We start from the raw sequence: 25546 nt of genomic DNA on the forward strand, positions 1-25546 counted from the left end.
TTCCCAACATTCCGGTGCTCGCCCCCATGCGCCCCCCGGGTTTAATTTCTCATTAAATATGTTTCGTCTCGCCGGTAGACACTGCACGGACGAGACAGGCTGCGAGTAGCCACAGACGTGACGCGATAAAGATACTGGATGTGGCGTGCCGAGCGTGGTGATACAGTCTCCACAGTATTCTGCGCCGCTGAGCTGGAGAGACCCGGCTGGAAGAGGAGGACCCTGCGTGCCTTGGAGCGTCCCAAGGGGGTCAGCTCCCGTTTACTCCGCGATGTGACAGGGGGCTGTGTGAGTCCTGGGCGCATCCCACACGTGATGGGTTCGTGCGAGCTGCGAACAACACAAACAGCAGTTGGACTATACCTATGATTGTATGCATGTTGGAGATCTGTCGCCAACGTATGTCGCCAACGTATGTCGCCAACTGTGCTAATCGGAGGTGCGTGGGTAGGACAACAAACTAAATAAAAAAAATGTTCTAAAGAATTCTACCGTGGTGGGGCAGTGAATGCGAGCCCACGTGCTTGCCAAATGACCTACCGTGGAGCTAATCTGTCCACTTGATCACTGGCTGGTCATCTGTAAGGTGAGCCTGCCATGTTTTCACTCTGGTAGTGGGTGCCCACCCAGGATATCCCCTTCACATCCACAAAGAGAACCACAGTCTTGGCTGGCTATTTTAAGGTGCAAGGAAGAATTTGATCCAATTTTGCAGCTGGGGTCGCCATCTGTCCCCACCCCCCTCCCTCCTCCCGATGCCGGGGGGGAAATGGGCACGGCGCGGCACTGTGACCCCTGCAGCTGCTGTGGCATCGGTCCAGACCAAATATTTGACTTCGCTGGTGCCCCCCATCTAAGATGGCAAACGCTTGACCAACGTTCATAGAATTGGCAATCCAAGTGAACGACGCAATTACGCCGTTTTGATCGCGCATGCGATGACAACATCCACAATGAGCGGAGAACACGAGAAACTGGCATGTCGCTGCATTTCGCTGTGACCCCTGGACCAATGGCAGGCCAGGCCCGGGCATCCCCTGCCACCCCTCGCTAACGAAGGCGTCCCCCATCCAGCGAGCTGAGAGGTCATCATTCTCGCTTCACTACAACGCCAAGCTCGTGACCACAACACACACCTCAATACAATCACGGCAGTAGCACGCAAACATGGCACACACATGGTGCAACAAAGGCAGTAACAGACTGCTGGAGCATGCGCTGTTAGCGAATGCCTATGAAGGCCGACACGGCACACGAGGAGGTGGGTGGCCAGCACCACGCCCGGCCGCCTTTGTCTCTCTAGTGGCGATGTTCACACACTCCACAAGACACTAATTTCAGGCTGAGTCGAGCTAGGGGAAGCCCGAGATCTGTTCACCACTGATGTCAGCCCGTGGTTTGGAATCGAACTCAGGTCGCTGGGTCCGGAGCGGAACCAGTGTGCAACCACCCTGCAAACACATCGCAACGCACAGTGGCAACACTCATCCGTCTAGCCTTGTACACCGTTAGAGCCGATGCCGGTTAGTGAGCACCTATTAAGGCCAGGGGAGAATTCGAGGCATCGTGCCCAGCCTCCTTTGTCTTCAAAGTTCCAATGTTATCATATCACTGCAGCAGACATTCACGTAAGGTTGAGTTGACCTAGGGCAATTTCAGATACCACGTGCCAATGATATTAGAGCCACTGCCGACAATTCGACTCGTGTGACCAGGGCCGAGGGGCAGTGCACGCATCAGTGGAACAATACACACACACGTACTCTGCAGACACAACGCTCACACGATAGGCAAACACTCTCGACGAACACATACAACTGCACACTGCCCAGCCACGCACACAGAATACTACGACTAAAATTAACAAGACAAATATCCCCCGTATAGCCTTAAGAAAAGTGTTGGGGCAAGTACGATTTGCGAGCACCTATTAAGGCCGAAACAGGGTAGTATCGCCAAAAGCACGCCCGACTGCCTTTGTCTACCCAGCGGTGATGTTTACACACCGCACCAGATGAAACTCAGTTGAGGCTGAGTCGACCTAGGGGAGGTCCAGGACCGGTTCTGAAAATCATCACTGGTGTTGGCCGTGGGCGGGAATCGAACCCGGTTGGCTGGGCTCTGAGCGCAGCGCGCTAACCACTCCACCTCACGCCCACACACACTGCATCCACACGCGTCGTACACCCCCGCCCTCGTATATTAAGTACTGAATATAAGCCCCCCCACACACACACGCGCACTGCACACCCACCCTGTATATAGATCCCCGTACACACACACACAGACCCTGCACCCCCACCCACCCACCAGCACCCTCCTATAAAGGGTTAGCGCCACGGCAAGAGCGACTACGAGCAAGCTCACTCACAGATGGGACACTCCGGAGAGGTAAGTCGATGTGCGCCCATTGGTTTGTGTGTCTGCGAGTCCGTGTGCACGTTGAGTGCGGTGTGAGTCTGTGTCTTCGTGTGTGGCGTGGGTGTATTTGCAGGTGTGCGTGTGAATGTGTCTCTGTGTATGCAAGTGTCTAGGAGTGTGTCTGTGTAGTGAAATGTGCGAGTATCTGTGTCTGATGTAATTTATATTTAGAGAGTGGCATTACAGCCCCAACAGTTCTGCTAAATGCTACGTGGGGAACTCATTTTGTCTTTGCGGGGATCAGTGGTGGCACGGCGGTTCACCCGTTGTGGTTAGACTTCAGACGTTTGGGTTTTTTCGGTAAAGTCATGTAGGTAAAAAAAAATTAAATTAATAAAAGTAAAATAAAATAAAACTCACGACGTTTCGGAGGCAACACAAGCTTCCATCTTCAGGTGGAACCGTCACAGCACGATAGCTGTATCAAGTAAGAGAAATTCCAAGAAAACAGTCCTTGTGTATTACCTTGTTATCTCGGAAGCTTGTGTTGCCTCCGAAACGTCGTGATTTTTTTTTTATAAATTTTAACTTTTTACCTACGTGACTTTACCGAAAAAACCTAAGAATATGAATCCTTGCAGTCCTGAAAGCTTCAAATCTAGAATTATATTTCAGACGTTTGAGTTCGATACCCTCCTGCAGGGCCACCGGTGTGGTACCAGTCGCAGGCGGTATCTGGAACCGGCCTTTGTCAGGTCCTTTCGTCATTAAAAGAGTGCCCCTGTGGGGTGTGAAATCAGCAGAAACGGGGACACAATGCGGCCACACCGCTCCCTCACGTGCGCCGTGCTGGTCTTAATAGGCGCTTGCTAACAGCACTTGCTCTAATCGTCTGGATGGCTAGACAGCAGATCTCTGTGTTACAGATGAGTGTGCGTGTGTCACTTCATGGCGATGTGTGTGTGTGTGTGCGCTCCGTTGCGCCGCGTAGCCCGTGGTGTGTGGATGTCATCAGCGGTTAGACTCTTGTTAAGTGGCTATGTGATGTGGGAATGTGGTCGCGTCCTATCACCCGATATGAAATGTTTCCCAGCACAAAGGCGCTTCACTGGCGGATAGTTTATGGCTACTGTTAACCTCCCAGGAATTTTTACGCATTTTAAAAAATCAAACCCCTGCAAGGATGATAGACCAAACCGACCAACGACTGGAATGTTTAACTTGCAACCTTCTGATTGCGAGCTGAGGGCTCACTCGAACTGGCGGAAAGGAATAGCCGCAGGAAAAATTAGATCATGAAAATAAACAATACATTCACAATCAGAATTACATGCTGACAATCAATGTTGTTGTTGTTGCATTTCCAACACTGTCGTGGTGGCATTCTTTCAATCTCACAACACCGGGGTCGCTAAATGGTGCATAAATAAGGCTTCCACCTGTCTGGGTTTTTTTTAACCCAGTGTCTGGGAATTGGCATCTGTGTTCGTGCACCAGGAATGAGATCTGGTGCCGGCATTGTGTTGGAACTGTACACAGCCAAACTGCGCGATTTTGGTCGAACTAGCCAACTGAGAAAGATGTCTGGGTTCGGTTCAGCGTGGAAACCCAATGCGTAATGAGGCTTTAAAAAAAATCACCGCTCTAACCCAACGTGACGATTGTGCAGCTCAGTTTTACTCGACAGCGGATGTTATTCACGTCTCACTGGTAACGCGGGCACTTTCCGTGGGAACTATCGGCCACTTTTGCGTTTTCGACCAAACAAAACAAAGCCACCAGATTGATATCGCGCCGGTAATGTCAGTGGAGGAGGGCTGGTCAGACAAAGGCGCGACCGGGCAGTTAGCAGCAGCTGTCCTTGAGCAAGCACGAGGAGACAGCGAAGCAGAGCGTCACACGAATGAATACACAACAGCAAGGTGGCGCAGTTGGGGGGGAGAGTGCAACAGGCAGGTGCATCTGCCAGTCATCTCAATTAAACCAACACATACCTGGCTCCGTCACGTGGCCTCCCACGGGCGAGCCTTCGACACCTCACGTGGCCTCTAAAGTGATACAGGCTGGCAATCAATCACTCGGATGATCTCATGAACAACACGGTGGTGAATGGCGGTTGCGATTGCCGTCTGCGATCGTGGTTTCGCCCTGCGACAGTGCACAAGCACAGAGTCTCGTTGCAAGGGTGCCCGTTATGTTCACGGAGCGACGGTGTAGCGGTTAGGGCGCTGCGCTACGAACCTGGCGACCCGAGTTCGATTCCCACTCTATGGCCACCATTGCCAGAGACTGATTATGTGAACCGGTCCTGGGCCTCGCCTAGGTTGACTCAGCCTAAAATGAGTGATGCCTTTTTGCTATTGTTGGTGGTAGCAGTGGTTGGGATGTTGGTAGTGTGGGTGATAACTGTAATTACGTTGGTGGTGGTAGAACAGACAGCTGCAATTTAATCTATGTAGCTTAAGCGATCCCATATGCCAATTGCGAAACACCTTAAGCTGAGTGCAAAACACATTGGGAGATTTAATCCCGACAAAAATCCGTGGAAATTTTATTTTCACTTTCAGTGTTTTTGAAGGGAGACTGAGTGAGTCCCTTTTAAATTACCAGCAACCACTGTTTTAATTGTGACAGATGTATTTTGCCCAAATCTGGTCAAATCTGATCACTGGCTCCTAGAGTGGGCAACCGGGAGGGCAGCTTCCCGTTCAATAAAGGTCACATGACCAACCAAGACTCGGTGTGCTCTGTGTGAAGCAGACACTTTAAATAAACGCTTTTTTTGTATTTTAGCACAAATTCGTTGAGAAATGAAGTCCCCATTTCCTCATCGCAAATGCGCTGTAGCAGCCGAAAATAAAGACATCGGTGCTCACACTCAGACACTCGGTGGACGGAATCCTGGGGCGGCTGCAGAGGCTGGGATAAACTCCTCGTTAAGGAGCAGACTGTGGAAGCACGGGGCTTCTCCCCGAACTCTGGACCTCCGACTAGCACGGTTGCCTATGTGAGGTGCGAAAGAAGTTCAGCATACATAGATGCCTTGCTAAAGCGCGCTCGAACGCAACGTTGGAGATGGGCGCGTGCAGCTTCCACAAGTGGAAGATGAAATAATCTCTGAACTTGCGACCGTGGTGAAGTCCGAACCATCAATCGCAACACCAGCGAGTGCGCCATCCGTGCGACATCCTGACGATGTCGCTCTGATCCACACAGCGTTCACTGCCGTCTCCGTGGATTGGTTGGACAACAACAAAAATAGCATTCAACTATAAAGTCTTTCACAACTGTTGCTTTTCCCTCCTCCCATACGAAAGAGAGAGAGAGAGGAATTGTACTGCTGCTGATGATGATTTCCCTATATTCGCCACAGTGTATCATGACCATACGCCGTTGATTGCTCACATGAATAAGTGCCTTCGTCTGCAAGTTGCCTCATTGTTGTGTGTCTGTCTCTGTGTCCGTGTCTTTGTCTGCCGCAACAGCAGCCGCAGCAGCAGCAGGAAAATATGAAGCAGTGGCAAAATCAAGAGCAGCAGCAGCAAAAAGGGCTGATGTGTCAAGATCAGCAGCAGAAAGGGCATCTATGGCAGAAAAAGCAGCAACAGCAGCTGCAAATTCAACAATCCTGGATCCCCGACCAACAACAGCAACCACAACACCAGCAGCAGAAGAATCAACATCAACAATCCCGGAACCCCAACTATCAAGAACAACAGCAGCAGCAACAGCGGCATCACCAGCAGCAACATCAGCAACAGCAGCACCACCAGCAACAGCAACAACAGCAGCATCAACAGCAGCAACATCAGCAGCACCAACAACAGCATCAGCAGCAACAGCAGCAGCAACAGCAGCATCACCAGCAGCAGCAGCAACAGAAACAAACGCATCAACAATCCCAAAACCCTGATCATGAACAACAACAGCAGCAGCAGCAGAAACAACAGCAGAATCACAAGCAGCAATCTCAACAGCAGAAGCAGCTGAAGTGGCAACAGCAACAACGTAGACAGCAGAATCAAAAGCAGCAACAGCAGCAGCAGCAAGAACATCACCACGACAAGCAGCAGCATAATCAACACCTTCAGGTGCAGCAACACGAGCAACAGCAGCAAGAACAGCTGACACATCGTGAGCAGTGGCAGCAGAACTATGAGCACCAGCAAAAGCAGAAGAGATCAGCAGAGACAGCAGAAGAACAGCAGCAGAATAAACATCATCAACAACAGCTGATCCATCAACAGCAGCAGCAGCATCGGACGTTTCAAGAGCAGAATCTAGAGCTGAAGGAACAGCAACAGTTGCAAGAGCAGAATCAACAGTATCAGCAGAACACTCGTGAAGGGCCCAGGCTGAACAGTCGACAAGAGGAGCAGCAGCAGGAGAAGCATCAGAACATTCCAAAACGTCAAGAGGAACGGCAGCAAAAGTGGTTTAAGCATCAAAAGCAGCAACAGCTCAATCATCAACATCAGCAACAGCAGAATCAAGAGTCTCCACGGCAGCAGCAGAGTCAGGAGACTGAACAGCATCGGCAGGAACATCACAATCAGCAGCAGCAGCAGCAGCAGCAGCAGCAGCAGCAGCAGCAGCAGCAGCAGCAGCAGCAGCAGCAGCAGCAGCAGCAGCAGCAGCAGCAGCAGCAGCAGCAGCAGCAGCAGCAGCAGCAGCAGCAGCAGCAGCAGCAGCAGCAGCAGCAGCAGCAGCAGCAGCAGCAGCAGCAGCAGCAGCAGCAGCAGCAGCAGGATCTGCGGGACTCAGATCACGTCTCTGTAGAATCCCAGGTCTCCCGTGACTCACACGATTCAAGAGCCTCCCATGGCCAGGTCTCCATGGAACCCCTGCGCCGGATTTCCCATGGACGTGAAGTTCACTCAGGTTCCGTAGATTCTCAGGTTTCTCAGAACGCACGGCTACAACAAAGCCAAAGGCACGACTACGGCGAACTCAGCGGAGCTCAGGTCCCAGAGGACACTCAGGGCCCACAAGAATCTCAGGTTTCCCAAGCCAGTGAGACTTTACAGGTGACTCAGGGTTTCCAGGTCTCAGTGCTCTCCAGGGTCCCAAAAGTATCCCAGGAACCACCATTCTCGAGGCAATCTCAGGTCCGTCAAGAATCGTGCATCTCAAGATGTCCCCGCGACGGAAGGCTACCAAAAGTCTCCCAAGACTCACAGGTCTATCAAACCCACGTCTCCCAATTCCCAGAAGTGTCTCACAACCTCGACGATTCCCACTCGTCTCCAGGGTCCCAGGTCCCAAAGCTTTCCCAGAGTTCCCAGAAGTCAGTGGGCTCGCTGGAATCCCAGGACCTTGGGGAGCTCCAAGTTTCACAAAGCACTCACGAAGCATCTCGGCTCTCCGACCAAAAGAAACCTCAGATTGTGGTCTCCCAGAGGACCCGTGTTCAACAGGTGTCCGCGACATCGGAGACCCCCCATATAGCCCAGGCCACAACTACCCAGGTCTTCTGCAGCAACGCGGAACCTGACGATGCAGTTCTACTGGTTTCCCAGGCCTCTGAGGAGTCCCAGGGGTCGCAGGGATCATTGGCTTCGTCTGCCTCCGGGCGGCGCAAGCGCGAGTTCACCCCGTCGGAGAAGAAGGACGCGTCGTACTGGGACAAGCGCAGGAAGAACAACGAGGCGGCCAAGCGGTCGCGCGAGAAGCGGAGACTCAACGACCTCGTGCTGGAGACGCGCGTGCTCGGTCCTCCTCGACGAGAACGCACGGCTCAAGGTGGGTGCCGCCATACCACACCGCACAGCAGCCTTGTCTCACCGGCATCACACCGGCGTCACACCACAACACACGGTGTCACGAGATCACGACACCATGAAAACCGACGGCACACGGCCACGCGGCAGCGTCATGCCACAATAAATGATGTAACAAGAACATGATGAGACCATGATAGTGTCACACCGTGGTACCACAGCACCGCCACGTCAGCATGAGCCCATAAGGCCACTGCAGCACAAGAACATGTACGTGTGCATGTTGAATTTCTTTCGCGTAGCCAACCGTGCTAATCGGTAGTGCGGAACATGCCATGATGACACAATGAGACCACGAAGCCACGGCATGATGTTAACATGAAAACCACAAGTCCATGAGACCCTGACCCGATTACAACATGACTTCACGAGCTAACGGCACCATGACAGCATTGTATGACTACAACACAGCATCATCATACCATGACAACATGAGACTATGGCAAGCATTAATAGTCCAATACCTGCAAAATAACCAAATACCTGGGTCGCAAATCACATAAGGGTTGATTATGTTTGTTACCAATGAGCCGTCGTCTCTAGAAACACTAATCAATCCTCAGTGGTGCTGGATCGAACTTCTACCAGTGTCACATCATCATCATCATCACCACGTAATCCCCACCCACAAGTTAAGTCGACCAATCAGGCACCGATACGCCTTGACACGTGCACGCATCATACGTGTACTCAAGTGTGCGTGCGTGGTAACCACTGCACCACCCCCGTTGCCTGTATGCGCCTTCGCAAATCCACATGCCACTCTTGGCAAACGATGTGTCCTTCAGCTGTGCGAGACGCTCAGGGTAGCGAGCAGACTGAATTGATTTCTAGTTCAATCGGGATTGCATCTGTGAAAATCGCCTTCACATGTTGAACCTCTCTCTCTTAGCTCTCTGATGTGTTTTGAGTTTGTACTTTGCTTCGTTTGGCATGATGTGCAATGTTTTGCTCCGTGTGCTGTGAGCCCACGGCATGTGGCGCTGTACAGCACAATCCGCGGAAACCCTACGCAGTAATGTGAACACTCCCTTTGCTCTCTCTCCCTCTCTAGACGGAGCTTATTTCACTTCGACTCCGCTGTGGCCTTTTGCACGGGGAGGACGTCAAGAGCCCTTCGCCTGTCCGTCCGTCCATGCCGCAGCACTACGACCACCAGCAAGACAACAGCCATGACCAACAGCACCACCCATGTGACAAAAACCAGCACCGCAACAAACAAGAGGACGTCGCCCGCTTATACGACAGGGTCCGGGGATGGAATCCTTGGACGGGTGATCGTCAGTCCCCAGAGGTCGGAGGTCTCGGGGGGGGTGGGGAGGGGTCACCCACCACCCGTGCCATCGAGGGCGCGTGCCAGGGCAGCTCCAGTCCGGAGGCCAAACGAGGACGCTGGGAGGAGAATGGTGAGCATTTCCCGCTGAAGCAGCATTATGTATCATCGTAATCATCATCACCGTCACCATCACCCATAATCTATCCACTTGTGGATGATGGCCTCCTCGAGACATCACCATCATTCACAGTCCCGTGATGGAAAAATCCACCCGGTACCTGCACGTCAAGTGCTTTGACCATTTGTGTGTTTTAAAATGAGGTTGAAACTGCTTTAACATAAGATATAATTTAGCATCTCATCTGCGATCATTCAATATGTATACTCTTTTCAGCATGGCAACACCTTGACTTAATTTGTTTGGTGATTTTTCAAGATTTTCTTCCTATTGGTGTAATGTGTTGTGAGATGCAAACAATTGTCAGTCAAAACTCTCAAAGTAAGCAGTGCACTGCTTTGTGTCAGACAGCAGCTACGGGAGATGACTCCATGGGTCTATTTTACACACTATAGGCACCCTTATTCTATATACTCTATACATGTCACCTCTTAAACTGAATTCTTAATTAAAAAAATCTAAAATGAAGTGAAAAAACCGAAAATCTATATTTAATTATGGCTTGTTTTGTGCAGTCACAGATAACTGTACTTTGACCTTTAACTCACCTAGTGTGAAATATTCAACTTAATCACATGTGGCTGAAACCCACAGATTAAAATCCAGGATTTCAGCAGTTAATGACTGAGTGTTCTGACATGGTGTTCGCCCCCTGTGCCACCTGGTCAACTTCCCATATTTTAACTTTTGACTGATTTTTCTCTTTCTCTAGCAGATGGAGAAAAGAAATCTGTGGGAGGAGAGACGGAGGACATCAGCCCAGAGATATGGACAAGTGTGATTTTAAACGGGCTCGGAGGTGTACGGGGACAAAGCGAGTGGATTGAAAAGACAGACAAATGCGCGGAAAGGTTCTACAACTGGTCGGTGGAGAAACCAAACATCAGACGCTGTGCTGAGATGGCTGACACCCACAAAGAGAGAAAATGGAATTTAGAAGGAAACTCGCCTGGGAAAAGATGCTGGAGCACAGAATCAAACAATCACGGGGGGAAACACTCTGGCGGGGCAAAATATGGACACAACGACGAAGATCTTCCCTGGTCTGACTCCATGACCTCACAAGACTGCAATGGAGATGACAATCACCCCCATGGGTTTGTGATGGACAGAGCGGACGACGCACCCTCAAGTCGTCCCTGGCCAGAAACCCCTCGCAGTGCGCTGCCTCACAAGCTACGGCTCAAAGTGTCTCGGCCATCACTGGGGGAGGCTGACTCTCAAGCGTCCCGGACGAGCCCCCAAAAACGACCGTCAATAATTGAGGGGGCAGTGGCTGCTGGGGGTCGCTTTGGCATCACAAGCACGGGGGATGTGGACAGAAGACACCGGGAACCATGAACACGTGCACATTACCACCGCAAATGCTGACAATCGCACCGGGAGTTAAAGATGAATTGAGATTGCAATTACAGTTCCATCAGTATCGCTCAACCAAAATTGTGTATGTGAATATTGTTATTATCATGTCAAGGAAATATGCAACCCAGAAATCTGATAAGCACTTATATTGTGGATACACACCTAGGCTGTGTGTCCTGGGATGTCTGATATGAGTTTGAAACTTTGTAAAATTATTAAAAAGGGAAATTTTAAAGGTAGGATGAAGTGTGTTATAACACTCATGACATAAATGTGAAATCGCTCCCATACATTTTAACATGTAAATGCAGTGACATCATCGGAGCGCTTTGACTGACAATGTTTTTTATGTCAACATTTTTTTAAATTCCTGAAACTTCAAACAGCATGCAGAACAGCCCAGAACGTACAACGTGAGGTGTATATTTCTACCAGAAATTCTATATTGATTTTGGGTTATTTCCCCTGTAGAATATCGGTGGTGGCCATTACACCAAGCACTGTGATCCATGTTGGGGGATCTCAGGGGGATTTGCGATCCACAGCAAAGCTATCGCCAACAATGGGATGGTTGGCCCCTGTAATATGCTATAGACAAAGTAATAGCGGCATTTATTGGTGGAAGGTTTTTTGTTTTTTTACGTATGAATCCTTAAAGCGAGGATTTGTATTCGCCATCAGCGGTGACGAACATTGCTGTGTGCTTATGTTAAGTGTTTGTTTCTCATTTGTCCTGAAATCCACGCAAAAAATAATTTGTGATCCACCTATGGATTGCGATCCATGGATTGGCCACCGCTGCTGTATATTGACATGGCTAATCACCTGATCGCACGTGAACACTGATGGAGACAGAATGTAGACTGGCACACACATCCGCATCAATGTATGTATACATGTGTGTGGGTGTATGCGTGCACGCGTGTGTAAGATATTAAGTTGCTGCTCCAGTGAACTTAAATAATGAGTAGCAACTCAATTACAAGGAAATATATTTCCTGAAGACGACTCAGCTGAAAAGTTTAGACATATCTTCTATTCTCAGCGACAATAAACCCTCTTATTTCTCGTTAACCTGAATCTGTGTTCATAGGTATGTGTATGCACATGTGTGAGTTAATTGGGTACTGCACTAACACCCCAACACTATTTGTTTGATTCACAACCCAGGATAACAAATGGTATATGATCCATTCCTGGGTTTCCTCGGTCAATTCAGCCTCATCTGATTTGACCTAGGTGTGCTAGCCACACCATTCCCTTCTATACCATGCTGGGTAACAATACCTTCCCCAAAAGTCTACAAGGCATTACTTGCAGAGGACCATGGTCTTAGTGTGGATGTGTGTGTCTTTAAAAGTGGAACTGAAATGTCTCGAGTATTTGTAGAACACTCTTATAATGGCCGCGCTCCCTGAGTTGGGATTGATGGATCACACATATATCACTTTGTCCAATGAGACTCCTAGTCTGCAAGGTTACAGGTCGGCATCTGTAGGAGGCAGTACAGAAACTATACACTTCCATGACAATTAGAAATCGGAGACGGGCTGTCCAGGGTTGGTCCGGAAATTACCCACAGCGGATTGTTTCCATGATAATGAGAAACCAGATCCGAGCTGTATAGGTCAAAGGCGTCAAGGGCCACACAGCTAAGGGGCATTGGGCATCCCACTCCATCCAACCCCAAATTCTCTTCTCTTGGGTTAAGTTATGCTCAGCATTATCACCAGCAATGATCTATCCACTGACGTATCAAGGCATCCAAAAGCAGTCGATATACCTCAGTCTTTGGTGGAACAATCCATGTGGCTTCTACACACGAGCTTATTGCATCGCTCTGTCTACACGGTGGGTGCACTATCGGGGGCGTTTCCTCTTTTGGCCGTCATGTTCGTTTCGACCACCAACCATCGTCCCCTCAAGCAACGTGTCCTTCCTGCCCAAGCACACTTGTTCTTTTCTTAACAGTCGGGACGATGTCTTAAACTTGCATTTGCTCTCTTATCCACGTGGTTCTTCTTTATTTCTCTCGCTGTAATTGAAGCGTGGAACTTTTCTTTCCGTTCTCTTTTGTGAACGTCCTGTGATCCGTCTGTCACAGCCATACACATCGATTAAAACACTTTCTTATTCAGACACATTGCGATGTTGCTTTTCAGTGTGAAGTTCCGTGTTTCCAAAGGCACTCCAACCTGTTCTTGTCTGACTCTTTATTTAATATTTTTTTTTATCGTAAATCTGCATTCATCCACTCTCCCCTTGGTATACATACTCGGCGATGTGTTCCAGTTGTGTTCATCTAATTGATACCTGCAATTGTTTTGTGAACTTGCTGTACGTGACTTTTGTGTCTAAATTATCTTGAGACCAACTCTGCAGCTTTGGGATCCATTCTTGGTTAAATCAAGGACACATAATTAATGAACTAACTTATAGGAAAGGAACTAAAGACATGTTGAGGAAGAGACATTGAGGTGTGATGTGCAACTGATGTTATGTGAAACTGATGTGATGTGAAACTGACTAACCAAAGAAGATGTTGACACCAACTCAACAGATGTTAATTGTCGATGTTTATATGAACCATGTAATGTGTCACTAAAGGTTACATGGATGACATTGGTCAATTCTCAGTGAAACAACGAACATTGCATGAAAGTAGTCGTAATAATGGACAAGGAATGGTTCAATAAAGAATACTGAATCGATATTCAGAGGTCATGTTAATGTAGTGTCACGATTCGCAGACAAGGGTTTCCAGTAGGTACCTTTATTCAACAAGTCCACACTTCACAGGTTCGTCGTCACACTCTCCATACAGCCAGTTTGTTCAGCTCAACGGGGGCACCAGCGGTTAAATGAATGACACTCAATGAATGAGTCGTTGCTGCTTCTGTGTGTACCGGTTCGCGCGCTGCGCTACGAACCCAGCAACCCGAGTTCGGTTTCCTCCACGGCCACCAACAATAAGTGTGACCATTATCTGCACCGGTACACGTGTGTGTGTGATGTGGAGCGGTAATGAGTGGTTCGCTCGCTGTGGTTCAAACCCGGCGACCCGAGTTTGATGCCTGGTGATGGCCAACACCAGTGACGATTATCTGAACCGATCCTGGGCCTCCCCTAGGTCGACTCAGCCTCAAATAAGTAGCTGGTGCGGTGTGTGAGATCACCGCCACCGGGGAGACAAAGGCGGTCGGGCGTGGTGCTGGCCACCCATCCCCCTCCCGTGTGCCACAGTCCTTCACACGTGCCACTCGCTAACAGCACTGGCCCCAACATCCCGTGACCTTCGTGTTCGTCTCGCCGTCAGTGAATCTCGCCGGCTCAGCTCAGACTCCACCGCCGACCTTTGCTCCACTCGGACCCGGGGGGGTGTCCGGGAGCCCCCCTCCCCGCACGCCGTCGGCTGTCGCCACCCCCACCAAGGAGGCCAATCGCAGCAGCAGCAGCAGTGGCGGCAGCAGCAGCCGGCGTAGCCTCCCTCTCTCTGCCACCCCCACTTGCTTTAAAGTGCACGGGGGGTGCAGGAGGGGGGACGATATCACCATCAAGCTCAACGTTAAAACGCCGTGGCACGGCGGCTGCGCGAGGCGCAAACTCACACCGACCGACGTCTCTTTATCACATTTCTTTCTGTTCCCTTCGATGTTTTCTCGAGTCGCTTTGCTCGCCCGGGCGCGTCGCGTCGCGCGCCTGGCGGCCGACGCGCGCCCCAAACCGGCTCCGTGCGCGACTCCGTGGAGGCCTAGCAGACGCCCGTCCTCGGCTGGATTCTCTACCGGCTTGCCTCGATCCGGGGCCGGCGGAGCCGCGAGCCTAGGAGGCCCCTCCCCGGGCCCGCGCGAGGAGGTGACCGTGCGGTATCTGGAGGGCGACGACGAGGGTGGGTGCGGTCACCATAGCAACCCGAGGTTTTGGAGGAGGAAGGGGGGGGTTGAGCTCAGATTGCTAAGCAACCGTTGCTACGTAACGGTTGCTACGTGACGGTTGCGAGGGAGATGGATTAATGTTTTTAAATGACGAGCAGCGCTTCCCTCGATGGGACGAGCCTCCAAAACGTGTTCCTAATGTAGCAGCCCCCACGGCATGTGGACGTGACCGCCACTGCTATTATTTATACAATGAAGGTTAACGGAAAGAATAATAAAGACGTAATCATATGTTATACTATACCGTACTGTATCATACAAAGTCTTGGTTGTTGGCTGGCGGGACGAACGGTCACATCAAAATCTTCGTGCTAGTTTTAACAAAAATACCTCCGAAACATAATTTACCACCGAAATTTCTGCAAGGTCGGCATCTGTAGGAGTAATAATAATAATGCATACATTAAGCAATTTTAATATCAGATTATAGAAAAAATAATTCAGGAACATATTTTACAAATAATAAGTGCAAAAAAAACCAAATCTTTTCTCCTATCTGAGTCAACAATCAAAGCAACCTCTTCCAAATCCCTTTTTTTAAAACTCCGCGTACACCGCTTGTGAGGTACCGCTCTAGTCGACACGGGGAGGGCTTAACGACTCAGCACCTCCAGTGAATCGATTGTTGCGATTCTTAATTTAATTATTATAAATAATCGATTGATTGATTTACAATTGTTGGAAGTACCGGCCTCTATCGCATTGCGTACAAAACATACTCATTAAGACGCGGCAAAGAAAACACGAGTGTCTTGCAGTGGGGAACGTGGGCTGGCTGCTGGCTGGGTTCCTCTCCACAACAATATCTCTGTTGTTAGGGGCCATCCATTTAGTAGGTGCGCAAAAATCTGTCAAAACTTGACCCCTCCCCCCCTCCCTGTACGCACGCGGCTGCATTATAATTATCGAGGCTTCACCCCCCCCCCTCCCCCGTTTCCTATGTGTACGTACATTGTCAGTAGACCTCCCATACGCAAGCGTACGCATTTGGGTTAACCACCCTCCCCCCTCCATGCGTACGTACTGAATGGATGGCCCCTTAGTGGCTGCTGTTAGCTGTTGCCGTGTGACAAATAAACATTTGAGTTTAACCGCGGAATAAGTTCAGAATGCGTATAACAGCGATGCCGTAGAATTGAGATGAATGAATAACAGAAAACTGACACGGTTAATTTTAAATTGCTTTAACTTTTAAAAATGTGCTCCTTTTAATGCAATGTTTTCAGCAGAATATTATTTAAATCCTAGAGAATGTAAAAAAAATAAAACCTCACGATACATATTATCTTGGCATTTTCTTACGTAAAAAGGCGGATTATTTTCAGTGCTCCGAATACAGGATTGTGAGAAGAGTACGGAAATGAAAACAGTTTTTTATTTTCCGTGGCGGAATCATCACGCCCATACTGAGACTCGATTAGGGATTATTGTCGCGAATTATGTTAGTGATTTGATTTAAGAATCGATTGTGTTTGCCCATGTTTTGCCGTGTCTCATCAAGAGTCCCGTTTGTACAGCTGTGTGCCCTACATCCTAAATGTGGTGTGTGTGGCAATGGTGTGTGATGGTGATTGTGGTGATGCTGTGTGTGGCAATGGTGTGTGATGGTGATTGTGGTGATGGTGTGTGTGGTGACGGTGAATGTGGTGATGGTTATCGTGGTGATGGTTATCGTGGTGATGCTGTGTGGGGTAATGGTGATTGTGTGGTGATGGTGTGTGTGGTGATGGTGTGTGTGGTGACGGTGATTGTGGTGATGGTGTGTGTGGTGATTGTGGTGATGGTTGTCGTGGTGATGGTGTGTGTGGTGATGGTGTGTGTGGTGATGGTGATTGTGATGATGGTGTGTGTGGTGATGGTGTGTGTGGTGACGGTGATTGTGGTGGTGGTTATCGTGGTGATGGTGTGTGAAGTGATGCTGTGTGTGGTGACGGTGATTGTGGTGATGGATATTGTGGTGATGCTGTGTGGGGTAATGGTGATTGTGTGGTGATGGTGTGTGTGGTGATGGTGATTGTGGTGATGGTGTGTGTGGTGATGGTGTATGTGGTGATGGTGTGTGTGGTGATGGTGATTGTGGTGATGGTGATTGTGGTGATGGTGATTGTGGTGTTTTTAGGAATCGTCGTCGTGGGTTTAAATCGTCCAGAAGCAAGAAATGCGCTCGGCAAAATCCTGGTGAAGGCCGTAAGTCATACAATGTACAATCGGACCTTCAAAGCAAGTGAACAATAGATAATTCATGCGTATAGCACGCACAGCACATGCACATCACATTTATAACACATACAGCATAACAATGCACAACAACACCTACACACCAAGTGTGTTGACCGTGCAAAACAATGCACGCAACACGTACACAACATGTGTGTACGTAACGTGACATTGATCATAGTTGCTGCTGCTAATAGTGTTAATCGTTTTAAAATGGTAAATATATTTTTTAAAAAGCAGCAACAAGTTGCAAGACTCTTGTTCAAAATAATTCTTCATTGTCTGGTGTTTGGTCATTTTCTTTATATCATGACATTTTTCATGATGGTGATGTTACTACTGCTGCCACTGATGATGATGGATGGAAAATGCATTCGAATAAACAATTCGTCATTCATTTGTGGAAGTGATCTCTTGCAGGAGTGGTTGTAAACCGTTTTGGCATAGGATCAGAAAGGGCAAGAGCTGACCAACTTAATTACATTTTCACAAAATTGTGGTTGACGGAGTCAAGTTGATCCTTGCATGATGGCATGTTTACATTTGTTCATTGCAGCCTTGTAGTCAGTTTGAGATGAGAAGTATGAACAACGACATGTTTTTTTTTTTAAGCTCACGTTAAAAAAAAGCGTGGCCTCGAGGCGGCTGAGGTTAAATAATGGTGGTGGAAAAGTTGAGTTAATTAAATGTGTGTAAGTTAAAGACAGAGACTGTCATGGCCACTTGAATGTCGTCAGTGACAGCTGAAGCAAATTTGGCGGTCGTTTGTTGCAAAATACACTGGCAGTGCGCCAGGGGAAGCAAGAATAGAAATGATGTGAGCCATCCAAATCACTGTCTTCGTAAGACCCGGCCAGGTGGGTTGTTTATCGGTCCGAGTGGCAGGTCTGACAATTCAGGGTTGGCTCCCACTGTGCTCTACTGCCTAAGCAACCTTTGCTCAGTGGGAGGTCCAGGGTCAAGAAGATCTTCCTTTTTTTTTGGCCTTCGACTGACGATCTCTATTCAATACATATGCCCATTGTTTCTGTACAGCGTCTTGAGATATGGACGCTGTACGAATGAAAATAACCTCGTATTGACTAGACAGTGATCAGAGTAGCAACTGGAGCAGGAATGGCAATTGCGCATGGGGTGAGATGAGATGTTAAGAGTAGGTCTTAGGTACTGCGTCGATCAGAGATTGAATTTGGTGCGTTTAATGTTGTTCACTCGTTTTTTGCGATGATGATGATGGTGTTGGTGGTGATGTTTCTCACGATGTTGTTAATGTGTCAGTTTAAGGAGGTGATGGTGGCTGTGAGATGGAACCGCACTGTGAGAGTTGTCATTTTGAGGAGCGAGGTGCCGGGAATTTTCTGTGCAGGTGAAATGAACACCTTACTTAGCCCTGATGCTTACACTCACACTGGCCCCAACCCTAACATGAACACGAGCACGAAATATAACACTCAACACCGAAAGCCAACACTAGCACTGATACCAGCCATAACACTAACACTAGCCCTCACAATGATTCGAACACGAATATGAATTTTGACCCCAACACTAATTCTGATCCTCACACAAATTCGATTTTTAGTCCATAACCATTAGCTGCTGGAACAATCCTTCCAAGGTCAATGCTGTCACAGCTTCATATTGTGCCTCCGCTATTTAAAATGCATCCGTGCAGGGTCTCTCTTACCACAACTTAATATTTTGTCCTTTGTCTTCCAAGTTACGTAGATCTAATAACCGCTGCCATGGCACTGCGGTGGCGCCATGGTGCTGTGGTGGTCTGTGCAGTGACACTGTATGGAAACACACGGCAGCCAGAGCTGGTCAGGTGGCTTAGAGGTCAGGACTTCAAGCTGGCACCGCGTAGAGTCTGGTTTTGAATCCCAGCAGCTGCCTGTGATTAAACTACGTCCCCCCCCCCCCCCCCCCCCCCGTGTCGCGAGTTGATGCTCGCAGCCTGGTCACTAACGACTGCACGCAAAAAGCATCGCGTTCAATTTGGCTGTGCAGTTAATTTGGCCATGTTCCAGCCGTGAGAACGTCAAATATTGGTTTGACTGTCATACTTACCCCAAGGCGTTCTGAGACAACGAATGGTTGTTCTGCTTTGCAACAGACCCAAATGGACTCCTTGTCTCATAACATGATGCCAGTGGCTTAATGAGAATACATTTTGGGTAAAAGATAAATAAATAAATAAACATACGTCACTTGCGGTGCAGTGGTGTCGCTTAGAGCACCTGCATCCTCGGTATGTGTGTGTGTGAGACCCTGTAAGATAAGAGCTGTAGAGCATTTGTGCTGTGTGTTCCTTCTTTACAAACCTCTTATCCCCACCGGTGCCATTCTCTTGCAGGGGCCGATCTCAAGGAAAGAGCACGGATGCCCGAGCACGAAGTTGGTCCTTTTGTGGCAGACCTTCGACAGTTGTCGGTGGACCTCGGTGAGACAGTCGGCAAAGGCTGGAAGCGGATTGAGGGGAACTCTGACTGTGACACTCCAGGAGACCAGGACTCTGAGTCGTCAATAGAGCATGGCCTCCTAAACCAACGCTACTGGATAATAATCATAACGTAGAATTTGTAACGTGCGCAGTATTCGTTCACTCTCCACAGAGAGAGAGAGAATTATTAAAAGAGCCGTGGGAATTCACAGACAAGTGGGACGGCAGCCAGAACCAGTGCTAACAATTGCCCAAGCTCTGTGATCCTATATTTGGATTATTGCTCAACCCCATTAAGGAGTGTTTATACATGTAGTACCAGCAGAAAACCCACACGATTGAGGGGTGACAATGTCAGTACAGATGGAATACATATGGGCATTAATCCACTATCTGTACTGCTTATACACTGGCAAGGGGTAGGGAGTGAGTTTCAGGAATTTGTGTGAACCATCAACCCTCTTTTTCACTGTATGGTAAAACCTTGACATCTGCGAGGGTTCGTTTCTTGAAAATTTGCGGCGAAAGTAGAATTCGTGAATGTAGGTACCTATGTTCATATTGGAAACGGGGGGCTATGTATCCCGTGTCTGACTGAACAAACTGGAGAAAATGAAAATGTTTCATAACATTAATCAGAATCAGAATCTTTATTTAGACTGGAAGAATCCGATGAGCTATGAAGCTTTTTTTCACAGATGTTCAGTCGGTGTGGGTCAGAAATTTCCGACAACAAACAATACAACAACAGGAGTGCAAAGTATCGGAAAGTTAAGCAAGTCACTAAAAAAAAAAGTATATGAGGACAAATTGCATAAGGACATCAATTCCTGCAGATTATTCAACACCAAATAAAATCTTGGGCAAGGCAGCAAAACAAAAACAGTACACTATACATAATTAGCATCCATATTCTTAATTCACTTGTATAAAAATACAAATAGATAATAACAAAAATATCCAAAGAAATAGAAGAAAGAAAAGAAAATATCAGTAGATTGCACTGTCAATTTGGTTGACGATGATGGGGGTGTGATGATGATGGCGGTCAGCAGATGCACTATCACAATGAGCACATCAACCCAACACTTCAACTTTTCTGAGCTAAACTCATAACTTCTTTCTACTTTTTACTCTCGCTCACACTTCCTCCACTCACTTGACGCTTAGACCTCCACGATGGAAATGAAATAAAAAGACAATGCTACTCTACTGAGCAAGTACAGCTCGCCTCCCCCGTGATGCCATGCTGCCGATGATGGCAACCTCGGCCGGTTGGTGCGCCCTGTTTAGTCTTGTTTTGTCTTGTTCTGTCTGTTAATTCAGTGTTCTGCCAAGTTTTTCGGAGTTCTCTAACAAGAGATGAACTTTTAAACATTAGGGAAACAACCCCTGTGGATTTATTTTCCATTTTTCTGCTTCCAGCGGCAGAATTAGCGGGCGTTCTAGTCAAAACCGCGCAAGGCTTTGCTCAAGGAGGGAAACGCCGCCGAAGGAGTGAACAGGCGGGGGCTCTAGTGCGGCTATGCAGACGCGGGATCCGAACAGCGCTTCCGAGCTTTTTCCTCTCCAACGTACGTTCACTGTGCAACAAAATGGACGAACTTCAGCTACTGATGGTGAAAAACAGAGACTTTTTTTCATCTTCTGTTTTGTGCTTCACGGAGACATGGCCGTGTGATTTGATCTCGGATACTGCATTACAACTGGCAGGCTTCCAACTCGTAAGATTGGATTGGGACATAGCACTGTCCGGCAAGACGAGGGGCGGTGGTATTTGTTTTTACATTAACAGTGGCTGGTGTGTAGATGTAACAGTGATTCTGCAACATTGTTCTCTGGAATCATTTTTTATAAACTGTAAACCTTTCTGCTCGCCTCGCGAGTTCGCGTCGCTCATTTTGGTCGGAGTTTATTTGCCGCCGGGTCCTCAGGTTAAAGAGGCCCAACGCATGCTCGCCGACCAGATTGTGAGTGTGGAGCGAGAAAATCCGGATTCCCTGGTTATCGTACTCGGCGATTTAACAACGGTAATGTCAGCCACGAACTCCCCAAATACAAACAATTCATTAAATGCCCTACCAGAGAAGGGAACACGCTGGATCACTGCTACGCTACAGTCAGTAGAGCCTACCACGCCGTCCCCCGAGCAGCACTGGGTCACTCTGACCATGCCATGGTCCACCTGATTCCTGCATACCGGCAGAAACTAGAGCTCTGTAAACCTGCTGTGAGGACATCGAAACAGTGGACCAGTGAGGCTATGGAGGATCTGTGGGCGTGCTTGGACTGTACTGACTGGGATATGTTCACGACTGCTACCAATAGTCTGGATGAACTCACAGAGGCTGTGACGTCGTACATCAGCTTCTGTGAGGACTGCTGTATTCCAACACGCACCAAGGTGAACTTCATGACCTGACTGCTGACCTACTGACCCCGTGACCTCAGGAAACCTGCCGGTCCCCACCATTGCTGCCTTGGACGGGGCAGCTCTGGGCGGCGGCCTTGAGATGGCCCTCGCCTGTGACATCCGTGTAGCAGGTATGTGTACATGCGTGTGCGTGCACATGCGTGTGCGTGCACATGCGTGTGCGTGCACATGCGTGTGCGTGCACATGCGTGTGCGTGTACGTGCGTGTACATGCGTGTGCGTGTACATGCGTGTGCGTGTACATGCGTGTGCGTGTACATGCGTGTGCGTGTACATGCGTGTGCGTGTACATGCGTATGCATGTGTGTGTGTGTACGGGTGGTCTTTGTTGTATGGTCGCTAGTGTAGTGGTTAGGAAATTCATATTTTGTGTCGTACTGTTTTTATTTGTTTTACTTTTGTCAGTTTGCTGATCCAGGTTACTCTTCCAAATAAGTTCTCACATGGTTAAATAAAATTAACTTTTTGGCATCCTCTGGTATAACACAGTTTTGAGACTAGGCTCATAAGAAAGCTGTCTCTGGTGTGGACCAATCAGTTTCAAGGACAATGCATATATTATCAGAGTATGTTTTTTGTGTGCATTCTGACCACAAGTATTGTGGTTAATGCAGACATGATTCCTTGTAAAAGGTTTCAGTTTGGTGTTTTAACATCTTAACACAGCTGTTTTGTTGCCAGAAAAAAGGGGAAAACATATTCTCATATTTTGGTACTAGCAAAGGAGGTCCCATGATATAAAATGAACTTGAACTTAAAAATTAAACCGCAGTTCAATCAACGTAATCCTACCATAAGTCTTGTAATCATTGCATCGTTAAAATCTATAATGTTCATAATACACACACATGCTGCCAGCTACACAATAACAAATACTAATTAAATAAGCAAACTATTAAAACGAGAATGTTTATATAATCACAAAATTGTCCATTACTCTGGAAAATGTTTTTTAAAGCACTAATTAACTTGGTAATAGCAATTTTATTTGAAATTACCATGTATATTTTTAAATACCATTGGTTATCACAATATGCTGACATTTTGCAACAGGAACAATAAGATTGTCGCGCACCTCATATCGTACAATACATTGGATTAGTGTTTCCCCGTCGCGGCGTCCCGACTGAATACAGCGTCCGTGCGTTAACTCTTCCCGCAGCCTCTACAGCAAAGATGGGCCTTGTTGAAACCAAGCTGGGCATCATTCCCGGAGCTGGTGAGCCCAGAGCCCGGCACAGCAGCACCCCACTCCCTTCACACGCGTCCTCCCCTCTCAGTTGGCCTCCAACTTCTGGTGCCCTTCAAGCACAGGGTCACACAATAGGTGTTACCCACAGAGTTACTAAAATATGCTTCTAAAGATTCACAATCTTTTATTTTCTTGAATGTATTGACATTTATTGCACAGTTTATTTTTTATACAATACCGGGCTTTTTTTACTCTGTTTACATGGCTTCGACATCAAGTTGTCGTTGGCATTGCCATTTTGAGCTTGTAGAGATATAATAAAAGACGATTTGCGTGTCTAAAGTGGTCTGCATGCAGCACATCCCAGGTTCCTGTACAAAAATATCTCAAATAAACCATTAGCTTATCAGCCCATCTCAAAAATAAAAACTTAAACAACTTTGTATTTTTTAAAATATATGAATGAGACACCCATACAAATAATCCAGGGCCTCGTATGTGATGACAGCTTCTGTGGCACAGCCATTATGAACCAATGGAGAGAGACCCAGACCCAGAGCTCGAACACAGAATCTCACAAGTATTTTCTCCGCATCATCATGTCACATCCATTATGGATCACGCAGTAAAACGCAGACCTCTGGCTTGAACCCGGTTTCTCGACAGTAATGTTTCAGCAATCTGCAAAATGACCATTATGAGCCCACAGGAGACAGAGACCCAGAGCCAGGGCTCAACCCCACATTTCACAAGCGTTGTCTCAGTATCTGTCAGGCCATTACAATCCCAAAGAGAGTGAGGGAGAGACCCAGACCCAGCGCTTGAACCCAGAATCTCTATGGTGCCAGATCGTAGTCTCTGCAACAGCCATTGTGAACTCCCCCGCCCCTCCAGTCCTTGCTGCCCCCCGCCCCCACCCCCGGGAGAACATTCTGACCCAGGGTTTGAATTCATGATCTCGCAGTTTCTGGATGAGATCTCAAGAGTTAAGACAAGCGTTGGTAAAAGCGCATTGACCTACTTTTTACACGTATGTAGGTCATGTGTGAATGTCGGGTAGAGAAGGGAGGGGGGGGGGCAGAAAAATGGGAAGAGAGCAGTGGGAGGCCGTGAGAGAGATGGAAAGAAGAGAGTGGAGAGAGGATAATGGATGCGTACGGTCGGGTATACATCTACCATGCACATTAGGTGCTGTAACAATTGGTTAATTCATCTATTAATTTAAATATTATACTCATGGCACAGGCATAGAATTATGCATATTTGAATTTGATCATTCACTAATTGTAAAAAATATGTATAATTTGGGGATGGAGCAGTGGCACAACGGTTAGCGCTCTGCGCTGTGAATCGAGTGATCAGAGTTGGATTCCCAGTCATGGCTATCGGTGGAGAGTAGTGTCTGAACGAGTGCCCACGCTAACCCCTTCACTTACTCACACTGACCAGTTTGGGAAAGTGTCGTTAAACAACCGACATGATTAACATGGTGTGGGGAGATCTTCATCCAGCAGTGGATTGATGAAGGCTGTAAATTGCTATTACAAATTTTACATTTAGACTGACGGAATCCACGTGAAATTGTACAAACAAGACAGAATCAATTACACAAAATACGATTTAGATTATTTTTTTTAATGAGAAAAAATAATGAAATCTGAATTGAATTCTGACCCCAAATCGTGATGGTTCATCAAATCACTGGAGGGGAGATTTGTAACGGACCCAGTGTTTGCTAATTATACTTACACGTATGTCGTGTGTGTGTTGAATATAAAGTGCTTGCACGTACACTGGTGGCGCACTGCCTGTCCTCAGACAATTGTGGAGGGTTCGGGTTGGTGTACCCTGCAGCTTTGCGAAAATCCGCTGAGTTGAGTGTGAGAGAGCCAGGACGTGGCAGTGCAGTGGGCGGGTTTTATTAGCCCATCTTTGTGGACAAACTGGGTGTCATGCCCTCACACGACAAAACTAATAATTGGACAAACAGCTCTATCAAGCTCTATCAAGGACCCCCCTGAAAAGAGACTTGAGATTCATTGAGGGTGGGTAATTGTTGTACTTGTAAAAGAAATGTGTGACATCAAGGTCAAGAGGTCATCAGGCAAAATCTCCCGTGCGTACGAACTAACGACACTGAAAGCTCCGCACGAACGAGTTCGTCAAACCACTTGCTGTCCTGCCATCTCCTGATTGCCGTGCAGCCACGTGGGTTTAGAAGAAGCCTGCACGATCCACCCACTTCACCTCCAAGGGACATCACAGACCACGGCGTTATTGCGCCAGCAAGTGTCAGGCCCTCCGTGTGCCGATGTCCCCGGGTCTCTGCGTCCGCGTGTCTTCGTGTCCCTGGTCGCCCATTGTGCCC

General features: G+C 48.1%; 3 protein-coding genes across 4 annotated transcripts; all 3 read left to right on the forward strand.

Moving 5' to 3' along the window:
- The first annotated feature begins 2381 nt into the window (after positions 1-2381).
- On the forward strand, positions 2382-7159 carry LOC133346332 (putative cyclin-dependent serine/threonine-protein kinase DDB_G0272797/DDB_G0274007). Its single transcript, XM_061557828.1, has 3 exons — positions 2382-2391; positions 5847-6495; positions 7149-7159. The coding sequence occupies exons 2-3, from the start codon at positions 5871-5873 to the stop codon at positions 7157-7159; spliced, it is 636 nt and encodes a 211-aa protein (XP_061413812.1). The 5' UTR covers positions 2382-2391; positions 5847-5870.
- LOC133346507 (uncharacterized) lies at positions 7082-13629 on the forward strand. Of its 2 annotated transcripts, none has more exons than XM_061558132.1 (3): positions 7082-8103; positions 9196-9547; positions 10308-13629. In XM_061558132.1, the coding sequence occupies exons 1-2, from the start codon at positions 7197-7199 to the stop codon at positions 9315-9317; spliced, it is 1029 nt and encodes a 342-aa protein (XP_061414116.1). In that variant the 5' UTR covers positions 7082-7196; the 3' UTR covers positions 9318-9547; positions 10308-13629. The 2 variants fall into 2 exon arrangements, with proteins under 2 accessions (XP_061414116.1, XP_061414115.1); XM_061558131.1 differs by having other exon boundaries at positions 10311-13629.
- A 792-nt stretch (positions 13630-14421) lies between these two features.
- LOC133346508 (methylglutaconyl-CoA hydratase, mitochondrial-like) lies at positions 14422-23363 on the forward strand. Its single transcript, XM_061558134.1, has 6 exons — positions 14422-14846; positions 17012-17079; positions 18388-18475; positions 19466-19552; positions 22004-22096; positions 23149-23363. Exons 1-6 carry the CDS (start codon positions 14609-14611, stop codon positions 23346-23348), a joined length of 774 nt encoding a protein of 257 aa, XP_061414118.1. The 5' UTR covers positions 14422-14608; the 3' UTR covers positions 23349-23363.
- The last annotated feature ends 2183 nt before the right edge of the window (positions 23364-25546 follow it).

This window comes from Lethenteron reissneri, chromosome 24 (genome assembly GCF_015708825.2).
Source record: "Lethenteron reissneri isolate LAM-NWPU_2019-01 chromosome 24, ASM1570882v1, whole genome shotgun sequence".
Lineage (NCBI taxonomy): Eukaryota > Metazoa > Chordata > Hyperoartia > Petromyzontiformes > Petromyzontidae > Lethenteron > Lethenteron reissneri.